Here is a 14,308-nt window from a genome sequence, read left to right on the forward strand (position 1 = left end):
CAGTTGCATGAAAGTTATATGTAACTCGATGACCAATAAATAATAATCATAATAACACACCAAAGAGTTTCAGAAGGTTGGAAATTTACTTTGCTCTGCAGTGATCAAGAAAATTTCTCAAAGAGCATAATTTAGATTCATCCTTAAAGGATGTTACAGAACTGAAAAACAGAAAGAAAAAAATTCTAAACTGGACACTGAGAAAGAATTGCCTTCTGAGGCCAACCGAGGCTATGTAGTGAGACCCTGACACACACCGTAGTGGTGGAGGTAAATAAGGGATTGATGGAGAAGTTGAAGGAAAAAAAGAAAGGAGAAAAGATTGAACAGAAATTAGATTATGGAGGCACTGGAATGCTAGGCTGAAGCGCTGCACTTTTAAATCTGTATAGCCTTCAAGAAATGAAATGACCAGATGCTCTGAGCAAATAGGTATTTGATTATGGTGCCCTGAAATTTTGAGCTGACCTCAAACTGCTAGACAGAAGGCATCACACCTTGAAAACTTTCATTCAAGAGTTATGTGAGTATCAGTGCATAACTGACTACAGATGTCCAGCCAGAGGGAATCTAGTAGCAGCTGTGTATCTGGGAAGTAGAGAGAAGGTATTTATACCAACATAAGAAGGCAGGAGAAGGCCTATCAGAGTTCTAATTCAGAATCTTGTAGGGGAAGGTAAGCAGAATAAAAGGGCAAGGTCATAGGGTGTGGGCATTTATCCCAAATTACAGTACCAATTTATATTTGTCCCCAGAGGCCATATCTTCCTGCAGTAGGCATTTTCAAAGTTTTTCTGCCTTGAATAGTATAAAATGGTATCTTGTTCTCATCAGCAGTGAGCATCTTCCCATGTGTATGAGGCATCTGTAGGATTCGTGCACACATATGTGTGTGTGAACTGCTTGTATCTCTATTTTTCTACAAAAGAACTGTCCTTTTCATGTTATTTGTAAGATTCTTTAAATTATATTAATTGCTTACATGTATTGTACTTCACTTTCAATTCATTTAACTCTTCCTACCAAGTGCATGCTATTATTATCCAAAATACACAAATTTACAAGCTATACTGTAAGATATTCTGTAAGCTGCAGAGCTAGGATTCAAATCCAGCCAATCTGTTCCATCCATAACCATGTCAGCTGTACACTTCACACACCTCAGATTGTAGCCCCTTTAAAGTATATGCATTAAGTAATGATTTTATCACTATTGTTACAATTCATTTCCCTTGATCTACCATTTGAAATGTAAAATTTCAAAAACATACCAAGAGATAACAGTCAAAGCCCCTATGTACTCAGCACCCAATATCACTATTATCGCTATCTTGTTTCATCTATACTGCCTACTTTACTTCATTCCTCCCCTATCTATCTGTTTATCTAAAACCCCACAAATATTATTTTCTTTATAAAATTTCAGTAACTGTCTCTAAAATGTTTCTTTTTAAGCATAGTTGCACTATTGTTAGACCTAAAGTAATAATTCTATAGCAATGTTTTAATTAAATAATTTTTATTTACCTTTTTTTTTTTTTTTTGAGACAGGGTCTCACATAGCTGGCCCCTGGCTGGGAAGAATTCCTGATGTAGCTGTGAGCCATGAAGCTGCCCCTGCCTTTATTTCCCAAGTGATGGGCAGGTATGAACCACTATGTCCAGCTTTTAACTAAGTACATATTTAATAAGAAAAAAAACCTTTTCTAAAAAAACAAAGTCCTAATCAAAACTATCTTCTAAATTCTCCCAGTAATATCACATTTAACTTCACTTTTTTTTTCTTACAATACAAAACCAACATGAGTAAAACAGCTCTCCCTATAATTAAAGAGGAGAAATGAGGAAAAGATAACTATTAACTGAAAAGGCTAATTAGGCCCAGAAAACGGTATGTAAGCTGACCTCTTTCTCATCATTCTGGCCCCCAGCCTTATATAACTACTCTCCTGAAACTGTAGGGACTCTAAGGTGTGCAGGACACTGGTATGAACTTCACTTCTTCACACAATGGGATCAACTGATTGTATGGGAAAGAGATTGGTAGTAGAAGCCAAGATGGAATTTGCAACAACTTTCCTTGTTTAAATGAACAAAATATTCTAGATATTGATGGCAGAAAGGAGTAAAGAGTCACGAGAGATGGAAAGGGTCAAAAAGGCATTTGGCTGAGAGCAAAGCACACTGCTATCAGCCTGTTCCATTGAGTCTACTTAGCACTCTGGAAACCATGCTTGTCGGCTGCCCTCTATCGCCCTGCTTCTACATAAACTATTTCCCAACAAAGAAAGTTTCAACTGTACCTATGGCCACAGTTCCCTTCTATTATCTGAAACATGCACCTTGCAAGAACACACATCAGCCAACATTTCTGAGACACAGAAAACACAACCGGGAAAGGCTGTGTCACCAAAGCACCATGAGCATGCCCTGAGCCAATTAGCAGGAGACAGAACAAGTTATGCTAAGTCAGACGGCACTGTCACTCACCTAACTCTCTGAGATGTATAACTCTCTAACACATTAAAAACAAAACACAATAAAAGGAAACAATACCGAGCCAGGAGGGCTGAGCCTTGCCGCAGTTGTTCCTCTCACTGGGCCAGCCTCATGATCCCGCTCTCCACAGAGGAAGCTCATACTCAAGGCAAATGCTTGCCCAGGAGTCCCACTCCACATCTATAAATGCCGACAGGGTCAGAACATGCTGCCCTCTCCCTTCCTCGCTGCTGCTGTCCTGCAGGCCTGTGAAGAGCTGGCAAGGAAGGGACAAGCTCCATGAAGACACATGTCACACAGAGACTATGAAGGTCTCATGCCCTGAGGCTTTTCAGTCTGAAGAAATTTCATATTTAACCTAAGATGCTATTTCTTAGGAAATGTGTCTGTCCATAGCCGCATTATGAAGACATCAATTCAGAAGCATGTCAGATGTCTAGATGGAGACTCACATACTGAACAGCCAAAGAATCATCCTACTGTTGATATCAAGGTATAGATCACTCACTGCCCCAAAGATTCTCTTACCAATCTTTAATGATTCCACACAGAACTGTAAAGAACCTTAGCTCTCAGAAGCCAGAGCCCACGGAGGTACCGTTGCTACTTCAGCATGGCTCAGTATCTAACACTGATTTCCACCACGAGTTCGAGAATGTTTCTCCTTCATCCTTTCTGAAAAACCTTACACTTAATTTGGGCATGGTAGTGCACACCTTGAATCCCAGCACTTGAAGGACAGAAGCAGGTAGATCTCTGTGTGTTGGAGGCCAGCCTGGTCTACAGAGCAAGTCTTAAGACAGCCAGGGTTACACAGAGAAATCCTGTCTCAAAAAAAACAAAATAAAAAAAAGTCTCACATTGATTATGATCATTTTCTATGAATCTTGTATAATATTGTGACTCCACAGTATCAACTTTAATGGCAATGGTTTTAAATATAAACCAGCAGTTGACATTCCTTCACCCATTAACATCTACCCCATTAAAAAATAAATAAATAAATAAAAGTTGTCTCTAACATTTTTTCTCTTACCCAATAAAACCCCAGTACTGGCATCTGCAGCTTCCCTGCCTTCTTCCCTACCACACAATGCATACAAAGCCTCAGACTTTATTTACTTATGTTTTTTAAGTTTACTTGTTATTGTGTGTGGCTACACATGTCACAGAGAAGACAACTTTGTAGAGTCAGTTTTCTACCTAATCAAACTCTAATCATTACGCAGCAAGTAGTTTTACTCACTAAGCCATCTTGCCAGTCCTTGGCAGTTTTTATTTTTTGACGTTTTCCCTCCTTAAGACAGACTCTCACATAGCTCAGACTAGCCTTTAACTAATAACTCACTATGTTGTAGAGAATAACCTTGTGTATCCACCTCATGCATGAGGGGATGACAGGCATGTATCCCCAAGCGCAGTTTACTTGGTAGCGAGGACTAAACTAGGGCTTTGTGAGTCCCACAACTGAGCTATACCCCCAGCCCAAGAGGTATTTTTCAACACTTTTTGGTACATTACTGGGGGGTCTCCAAGTTGTAGTAACAGATGTACTGAGATGGCCTATCCAAGAGGGGATTTATTACCAAAGAAGACATTTCAAACAAAGATCACCTTAAAATTTGAATTTATCCCTAGCCTCATTCTGTTGGTGTCAATCGGGTAGGTTACCTTCAGGTACCAGGGCAGCCTTGTAGTTAATATCATTTGTCCACAGCTTAGCCAAGAAAAAAAAAGAAGAAGCTTTGCATCTCTACAATTTGTATTTCAGCAGAGGCCAATAAAAGTTCAGCAATGGATGATCTATGCACTACATGGGATGCTACCGAGAATGTTCCTATGACCTTACTTTGGTCACAGATTTCTGAAATCTAGATTTCTGATTTCACACCTAATTTTTGAATCCTAGAAATATTCATGGCAGTTGCAGTTGCCTAGCAAGACATATCAAATCCCTAAACAAATTCAATCACAAACTTTGTAGTTTTATGCTTCTAAACTGCCAGGATCTCATCCACTCACCTTCCCCCACTCTTTCCTCCTCACCTTCTCCTCCTCCCCCTTCTTCTCCCCAACTACCCACCCCCTTCACCACATCTCCTGATCTCCTTTAATCTTGGAATTAGAAGCTGAGGTGGAAGAGCCCTTTCCTTCCATACAAACACTCAGTGAGTGCTGTCATTAGATGCATCCTCATAGGGCAGCAATTACATCAGCTCTACTAAGAACAACACTCTCCAGAGAAGGGCAAGCACCCTGAAGACAACTGCCTTGCTCCTCAAGCCCTTAAGATCCCCTACTCCACCATATTAATTTTAGGAACTAAGCTAGGTTTCCCTTCACCCTTTGTGCTACAACACAACCTCTGGAACAAGGTAAACAAATAGCCCTGACTGAGTATGAGGAATATCCAGCACTGCACCTTGAAAGATAATCCTACCAGATAGCTCCAGCATATGCTTCGTGGATACTCAAAACCTGGAATTCCCCAGAGCCAACAAGACTAGGTTTTAAGCATCAAGGGACAGACTGGAAATAGATGCTGCCTGCCAAGCCCTAGCAGTCATTAACTCACAGTCCTCCATGCAGGAGTAAGAGCCTAACTGCTTATCACATTCCACTTGAATATGCCAGAGAAGCAGGAATCCAAAAGATAGTTTGATTACCCCAAATATACCACCCACTTCCGCTAGACCCGATCGATAATCAGTATGGCTTGCCTCCAAAGACAGGGTACCATCCTCTTCTGAGAAGGGTGTGGAGGTCTTTTCAGGCTCTGTATCTTCAGGTTGGATCCCGTGGAGGTGCAGCCCATCACTGCCATAGCCAGAGGAGGATGGCAAAATGCTCACAGTGATGCCACTGGCAGATAAATCACTCTGAGATGCAGGCATTATGGGACCCTTGCAGGATACTCGACCCACGTGGGTAGGTTCTGTGCAAATAGGGTCTGCTGACTGTTTTGATACTGATGAAGCAGCAGAACACTTGGCAATCCAAGAACGTGTGGGAGGGGCACTTGGAACACACTCGGTTCTTTCCCCCACACTCCAGCCCTCTGAAACTTGGTCTTGATTTCCTGTGTTAGAGCGGTAATCTGTCCCAGGCAAAGTGCTGCTCCGAAATCGGAGCAGAGTGCCTCCCTGCTCCACGGTAGTCTCTCCCTGCAAAGGCAGCAGCACAGCCCTGCTGCTGCAGGACGCTGTCCTTGGAAACTCCACCAGTTGGCTCACAGACTTCTCACAATTCCTTTCTGCTGGGTTATCAAGCAGGTGAGCGATGACTGTCATACCCTTTTCCAGGGACTCCCAGGCCCCTCCAACAACTGATGACTCATTCTCCAACAAAAGGTGAGCAGTTTGGATCTCTGCTTGGAATCTCTCCTTTACCTGCACAATCATCCCTTGGTCGCCCACCCCTGAGTTGGGAGCTGGGTCTCCAGGCAGCAAAATGTCTGATGAGGGGTGCCCTGCCCCTCCCACTCCGTGCGCCTCTGGGAGACTCCCTGTTAACTTCGTTAGGATTTCAGTCTCTTCAATGACTCCAGTGCCTTCCAAGGCTTCCTCCCTGTGAGACGATTCAGGGGTAAGGGTTTTCTTCCCTCTCCACTTCCTTTTGAACCGAACCCTCTTCTTAGGAGATATGGGAGCCTTCTCAGGAACAGCTATGGACTCTTTCGGCTCCTTAACACAGCCCAATGAATTTCCCATTTCTTTCCTCTCCCAATCTCAGAGAAAAACGCAGTTAAATCAGTCCTCGGAGGCCAGAGAAATTCCAATGTTGGCTTCATCGGACTCGATGCACATTCCAAAAAACCCAAAACCCAAAAAACAAAACGAAAAAACCCCATGCACTATGCCGGCAATCCCTCCAAGCCTTTCTCCCTCCCTCCCCGCCTCTCTCTGTCTCTTCCAGCCGCTCGATTCAGACAGCCATCTTACAGGCTCAGAGCTGCAACAAGACAAATTTCAAAGCATCTCACTGCAGTTCAGAAATCACTTGACCTAAAAGCAGACAGAAACCGGATTGGCTGCCGCTTCCTCTCTCCAAATATGAGGTAATTGGAGCACTGCCCTCAGTAACACAAACAGAACGCAAAAAGGAGCTGGAAACCAGGGGGAGGGGGGAGGAGGGGAGAACGTAAGAGTAAATGGGAAAGGGAGGGGAAAAGAAGAGAGGTACCGTGGAGGAGGGAGGAGGAGAACAATATCAGAGAGGAGGGGAAGCAAACCAGCTCAGCTGGTACCAACCAGCAAGGAGAAGGGAAGGGCCAGGCAGACAAGACTGGAGACGCTGCAATTATGGCTCCCAAGCTGTGAAATGAAATACGTTTTAATCACTGCTCCAAGATGTTCAAAGGAAAATAGCAAGCAAGATATACATAATCAAATTTTAACCTAAGAGAGACTAGTGCCCACTCCTTCCATTAAAAAGAGGAACAGGGGCATGGACAATCTAGCCTCCTGTAGCATATATGGACACCTCCAAAGAAAGGAACAAAAACATCTAATAATTCTAATGGACAGTAACATATGATTGAAAAAGATGGAAATTGGTTTTGAGTGTAGTATGTTAAAGCCTGATGAACAGGTGATCACTTGCCAATACAACATAAAAGTCAGGTCGCTGCCAACAGTATTTGACATAAATGTTCAATGCTGCTTTTACCACAGTTAGCTATCATATCTTGAACACTTGCTTTGTACCAACTATTATATCAAGAAATGCATATAAGTGTATGTATATCCTGTTTAATTCTCACAGCAATCATGTGTGGTCCAATTTTTAAGTAAAGAAACTCAGATTTAAGAAAGCTGATTGTCCAAGTTTAAATAAGTGAAGAAAAAAAAATCAGACAGTCCATTTAGACTTCATCTTAACCAGGCAAAATGGTCATGTAGGAGGCTGAGGAGGAAGGGTTTCAAAGCAAGTCTGAAGCTAGCCTGAGCTACCGAGTGAGACCTTGACTCAGAAATACCTAAAGAATCAAAGAGAGACTTTTCATCTCCATTCTAATTACTAGAGGGTGGAAATCTGCTCTCAGTTGCATAAAACAAGAAGATATTCCCACAGTTCTAAACTAGCAACTAGATTGCAGCTGATCAACAAAGAACTCACACTTGCTGCCGATGTGGGAGGGAGCAGCTGCAGGACTTAGACTCAGGTGATCTTTCACTCAAACTGAAACAGAATGGAGTCTGAGTTCTGTTTGAGACTCATAGACCACACCCCATGCTATCAGCAGGATTCCTCCACCTTGTCTAACAAATGAGGACACACTACAATCCAACGGCTCTCTGAATGGAACGGAAGAAAGGGGTATGTATGTTTCTTCCCTGTTGTGGCACCTTCTCCTTTTCTGCTCCTGCAGTGCCAGGAATCAAGTAGAGGGCCTGTACATGCTAGAGGCAACTGCCCCACCACTGAGCTACATCCCCAGTGAATGTGTGTGTATGCACATGAACATCATGGGAGTTTGCTATGTTGTCCCAGCTAGCTTTGAACTCCTGGCGCAAGGAATTGCCTGCCATGCCAACTCTATGTAAGCACTAGAAACTTATACAAGGACAGTTCTATCCACCTTTTCTGAAGACCTAAAATGAGACTTCCTGGAAGGAAAGCTACAAGAATCATGAAAGCCCCAGATCCTGTGTAACTCTCCTGAGACTTTCCCATAACCTACAACACAGCAGGTGCTTCTCCCTTAAGCCTGTTGCTACAGCAACAGCAAAGCTGCAGCGCCATCTCATGGACATTACAAAACACAGCAAATAAGAGCATAGGAAACTCAGATTTAGCAAATCATTTCACCAATGAAAATCATGATATTACAACTGAATTGTTCACGCAGCCACCAAACCTTCACAAATTCAATAAAGAAAGCAGAAATAAGGTAACTCTTAAGCTTCATGCAGCAAGGTACAAATATGACTTTCACCAAGGAAATATAAGCTAGCAAATCCCTGAAACAGACCAACCCAAGAGAGACAGCTGCCTAATAATATAACTATTACTGCTGTGGGTTTTTTTTTTAATAGAACTTAGCATATTTATTTCTGTGAACATATTCTTTTTTTAAATATCTATATGTTAGCTGCATTGTTTTCTTTTGCTACAGAGAAAAACTGGTCAAGAGAGGAACAGAAATTTGAGTAGGATGGAGTTAGGTTCAAATTCCCACCTAAGCTAAATGGCTTAACTAATTTACTAAGTGATTCAGGTTTCTTACCTATAAGATATGGACACCATCACCTATGTAATGAGGTTGAAGACAAGGCTAATGCTATAATGTCTGTAAAGCACTTGGCCCAGGGCCTGGTCTATAGTGAATCTCTCTGATCCCCATCTATGCCCGGATCTAAACATTAGGGGCCATCTATGGCTCCCACAGGGATACCAGTACAATTATTTTTCTTGACTGGATTCTAAGGAAAGTAGATAAAGTCCAAGATTTCCTCTTAGAGGGAGCTGCTTCCACTATTTTACTAAGTTAAGTCTGACCACAGGACTAACCTTTCCATGACCGTCTCCCAGTATAGCCTTTGAACACATGGCTGTGCCTTCTAGGAAAGCAAACTTTTGGGATCTACTTAGTCAAGTCTTTTCCTGGCCTTTTGTAGTTAACCATTTACTACCCATAGTTCTACTTGAGAGATAACCAGAGTTAAAGAGCACAGTCACTCTCTGAACAGGAATAGCACCTTGTCATACCCCAGGTACTACAAACCACAAAACACATAAAATGCACACATCAAAGGGGAGGAGGAGGAATCACCTGGCATGGTGATAAGGCACAGCCAGGAGGCTCAAGGACAGCTTGGGCCACAGAGACCTGCTTTGGGAGGGAGGTGGGGGAGAGAAATGAAAAGTCCCCAACACCTCAAAATGGGCTTGAGCCAAACCTAGAGGAAAGAATTCTGTTATTGCTATAAAGACATGTGGCCCAAAGAGGCCACATGTTTCAGATCATGCTGTTTTATTTTTCTCATTTGAACAATGATTAATTAAAAAAAATAGTCATCATACATAGTCCATTTGTCTAGTCAACCTACCTTCACAGCTTTTAGAGGGTTGAATTCATGAAACAACTCATCCACTTAACTATCTGTTGAGTGCTTATTTTATGACAAAGACAGTGAAGGCAACAAGTCCTTGGCATTGCTAAGCTTACTCCTAGTGCAGGGATCAAGTGCAAATAAGAAAACATGCAATATGTCAAATAATAATATTACCTAACATGTACTGTGAATCAGACAGTAGTTTTGAGAGCAATTTGTGGACAAGGTATAGGCCAGAAAGAAAAAAAAAAAAAAGGAAGGGAGGATTGGTGAGATAGCTTAGCAGGTAGATGTTCTGGCTATGGCTACTCACCTACATTCACTCTCTGGAACCCCTCCCACATAAAGGTGAAAGGAAAGAAGAAACTTCATAAAGTTGTCCTCTGACTGCCACATACAACTTAGAATTCCAGGCCAGGTGAATATTCCCAAGCCCGTTTCTTCAATGGCAAGGTCACATACACCCAGATGTTCCCGCAACAATGAGCACTTTATTCATAGAATTAAGTAATATACTAGAGCAACATAAGTGCAGCACAGCTGTGAGGAGTACCACCCTTCACCATCACTGACAAACCCCACAAAACTTAGGGCTAAGTACTAAGTAGAGCAAGAGCCTTACATACACAAGGCTAGAGTGGGCACATTGTTATGATCCCAAATTTGCTGCAAATGCACAGAAACATATAAAGAATGATAAGTGCCAACTTCAGAAGAGCATTTACCACAGGGCAGAAGGAGCAAGAAAATGAACTGTATCTGAACTGTTTTGTTTCTTTACAGAAAAAGAAGAGGAAAAATGCCTCTGAAGCATAAAGAACAAAATATTAACATCTGTCCCACTGTAAAATGACTCTACACATAAGGATCACATATGCTTCTGAGTCCTTGGAATTTTTATAACTAAAAACGCAAGTTAAAATAAAAGAACTACAACCATTTAACACCTATTTTAAAAATATATGTCAAAAGTATTTTAGAAACACTAAGTTTGCAAAGACTGGCTGGAATGACTAGTTTGCTCATCTAATATCTCACAACTCTATTTGTGTATTGCTATGGACATAGCTATATATAGTTACACATAGTAATAATATATTGTAATTTGTATGTATGTATTATAATCTTGATGAGAACATCTAATAAGAATACATACAAGAAAAATGAATCCACAAAGTTCAAGCCAGACAAAACCCTAGTATGGAGAAAGGGAAGTGAATACAAGTCCCACTCTTAACTAGGAAGCTATTTGCAAATATGCCTACTAGAGAGGGAAAAAAAAATTCATTTTCTGGGCATAGGCATCAACCACACTCTACAGCAGGTTCCATTCTCAGGAGTAGTTGGCCAGTACAAAATGGAATCCATGTTTGTTGTGTGTATGTTAGGTTTTGTTTTGTCTTTTTCATTTTTTTTTCCCCCACTGAAAAAGAAAGAACATGAAGTTGCATGGAGAAGAAAGTGAGGGGAATCTGGGAGAAGCTGGGGGAAGGAAAACAATACAATCAAAATATATTTCATTAAAAAGACAATAAAGCTCTTTTTAAAAAAGAGAGGAAAGCATTACTATACAAAGACTATTACAAAAAATATTCATGTTGAGACAGTAAGACAACTTGATGGTTAAAGGTGAATACTGGCAAGCCAGATGACCTGAGTTTAGTGCTTGGAACCCACAGGACAGAAAGAGTGAATCAATCCCTGAAAGTTGTGGTCTGACCTCCATATGCACACCGTGATATGAGTGTGAATGCATATACACGCACACAAAAGTAAAAATGGAAAAAAATTAAATCACATCAGTATTTATTATGCTCCCAAACCCAAAGTGGAAGGGGGCTCACAGACCCACATGCCCACCTACTTCTGAAGAGAAAAAAAATATATAATATCTACAGTATGCCCTATAACAAAATACTAAATAGTAGTAAAAAGCTTACATATGCTATAACACAGGTGAAGCTAAGTAAAAATCATGCTAAATGAAAGAAGCCTAGTGTTGTGGCATACACCTGTAATAACAACGATGTTTTTATTTATGTATATTATATACAACATATAACATGCATGTGTTGTAGAGGGGAATAATTAAATTACTCTGGTAAGGATCAAGCATTTCAAGCTGCCAGACACAGTGGCACACCTCCTTAATCCTAGTACTCAGGAGACAGAGGCAGGGAGGTCTATGTGAGATCAAGGCCAGACTAGTCTGCAGAGAGTTCAGCCAAAGTTACAAAGAGACCCTGTCTCAGTAGGGAGGGAGAAAGGTGGGGGTAGGGGAGAAGAGCAGAGAAGGGACTGAATGAGAGTGTTCTAAAGCTGATGTCATTGAGGCTCAGGTTTAGATCCAGGCTAGCCGTTTACAGGTAACACAGGAAGGTTGACGGAAGACACACAAAGGCTGCTAAAAACATCTTAATAAACTTCATAAGATAAAAAGTCCTGAATTCTTCAACAAATTATACAAGGAAAAGACAGATTAGATACAATATATATGTATACCTATTTTGGATTCTGAGTCAAGCCAAACTTCTTTTCAAAAAATGAGATCACTGGGAACATTATAACATTGATCGATCAGACATGTAATAATTTTATGAAGTATTATAATTTAATACACAAACTTATTGTAGCTTGCTTAAACAAAAGGATCCGATCTTTCAGAGATTCACACCAAAATATTTACAAATAAAATTATACAAGGTCTGAGCTGAGGACTGAGAGTAAATTATGCAATAAATGAAATTATGATTATTATGAGTTAATTCTTAAACTAAATGTTGGATATGCTATACTACATTTTCTTTACTTCCATAAATGCGTGAATTTTTCATAACAAAAGCTGTGTTTGTGGAGCTGGAGAGATGGCTTAGTGTTGAGAGTGCTGAGTGTTCTTGTAGAATAGCTCTCGGTTTGATTCCCAGCACCCACACAGTGGCTCACAACCATCTGTAACTCTGGTTCCAGTGAATTCAATACCCTCTTCTGGCCAGTCATGAACAGACATTTATGTAGACAAAACACCCATATAACATAAAAAAAAAATAAAAATTCAAAATTAAAGCAAGTGTGTTTGTAGTGTTAGGCATAGTGCACATGGCCCCACCATCACCCTGACGTCAAACACCCTACCACCAGCCACATCTGCAGCACCGGAACATCCGTAAACATGGGGAGAAGACAGCTTCCTTGGTGTCTCACGAAAGCAAGCACGTCATTATGCTTGTCTCCTCTATTGCCACAGCTTGGACTGAGAGGCCCAGTTTTTATTCTTTGGCCTCTAAGTTTCCCCCCCTTTAAAGGAGACATAGCTGCAGTCAGGCTAAACAAAGACATAGTAGGTATTGCCTCATACCTGGGAGTATAGTATTAGGTGCTCAGAATGAGGCACTTTATGTCAAAAACTGAACAGCAGCAAAGGGCCCTACACCTCTCCAAATCCTCTCTGTTCCTAAGGGTCTCAAGGAGGTAGCTGCAGTCCTATGTAAAGACACAACAAAATTTTGGTTCCTATTCTGAAGGGTATACTCACTTTGCTCAGGTTCCCAGCTATTTCTACACTCAGCCTTGACCAAAACACCCTGTAGTTCTTAAAAAAAAAAAATACACACTAATTCCACACATTCCAAACCCTACTCATTGGCTCTAAACCAAAGTTCCAAGAAACATGCCTATGATCTCAGAATTTTCTCAGGATCTAGGGAATTCTGAGATACCTGCTGCTCTGCCTTCAACCAGAAGGTGGAGCAATCTCTCCAACTAGGATACCATGCAAGCCTCAACCCTGCGCCTTTTCACATTTGCTGAAGGATGCTCCCCTCAATCATCAACATGCAACCAGAGAGCTGCCTAAGAGACAGCTTTGTTAGGCTGGACTAAAACTAATTTAAAAAGAACACTCTTTTTGCTAAAAGAGGGCTGTTCTTTTCTAACATCAGTCCAGACTTGAGAAGAATTTGTGCCAACTTAGAAAGAAGCAGCCCCAGGAAGGCCTTTACAAGCATGTAAACGTTTCAGGATGCCATGGGCTCCGAAAGCCGCTATAGGATATGCTCCCAGCACAAACAGCAACTAAGGGTCTGTGATTAACTGGAAGTACTTAAAGATCAGATGAGAAGAGTCTTATCAGAGCAGTTAGATGCTTCACACACCCTAAAAGATCAGACCCAACATCGCCCTACCTCTCATACTAAGGCCCTACACAGCCCAGGTTTGACTTCACTAAAGAGAACAGACATCTAATTCTAGATTTCCAGGGAAAAGACCAAAACAAATGAGAAACACTACCTCTATTTTCATAATGCAAAATTTATGGCTCTGGCGGTTTAGGATACAGCATCTTGTTTCCGGGCACACACACCCTAAATTTTCCTTTCCAACTCTTGATAACCCATTGCTGATAACTGCCAAATACAGAGAAGTAATACAAATTCTGGGGCACAGGTTTCAATGCAATTACAAATTGAGCAAAAAGAACCCTAGACTTTACCTGGAAGTGTAAAATAATGGTCCAGATCAGGCCCAGGGTTAGCTTAGGATTGCCATCTGTGATGTCATCATTGCGAATATTCACTAGCTTCACCTGAAAAAGAAAAGCCAGTCTTAGAGCTCAAGAAATTTCTTGTCTGGATTGATTTTTACTTATTTTCACTATTACCATACAGTTAAATTAATTTTTGGGTAAAGAGTCCATGAGTTCTAATACTTTTACAGCACCATATAAAACAACTCTAATTATTTCAAAAGAGGCC

General features: G+C 41.1%; 1 protein-coding gene across 5 annotated transcripts in view; it reads right to left on the reverse strand.

Annotated features, from left to right (window-relative positions):
* Macf1 (microtubule actin crosslinking factor 1) overlaps positions 1-14,308 on the reverse strand; it is a 327,638-nt gene that overhangs the window by 172,177 nt on the left and 141,153 nt on the right. For all 5 annotated transcript variants that reach the window (XM_055610796.1, XM_055610794.1, XM_055610795.1 and 2 more), the window contains exon 5: positions 14,047-14,139. In XM_055610796.1, the coding sequence (XP_055466771.1) occupies positions 14,047-14,139 (93 nt within the window). The remainder of the gene's footprint in view (positions 1-14,046; positions 14,140-14,308) is intronic.

The sequence above is a fragment of the Psammomys obesus genome, unplaced genomic scaffold (genome assembly GCF_907164565.1).
Source record: "Psammomys obesus unplaced genomic scaffold, mPsaObe1.curated_primary_1811, whole genome shotgun sequence".
Classification (NCBI taxonomy): Eukaryota; Metazoa; Chordata; class Mammalia; order Rodentia; family Muridae; genus Psammomys; species Psammomys obesus.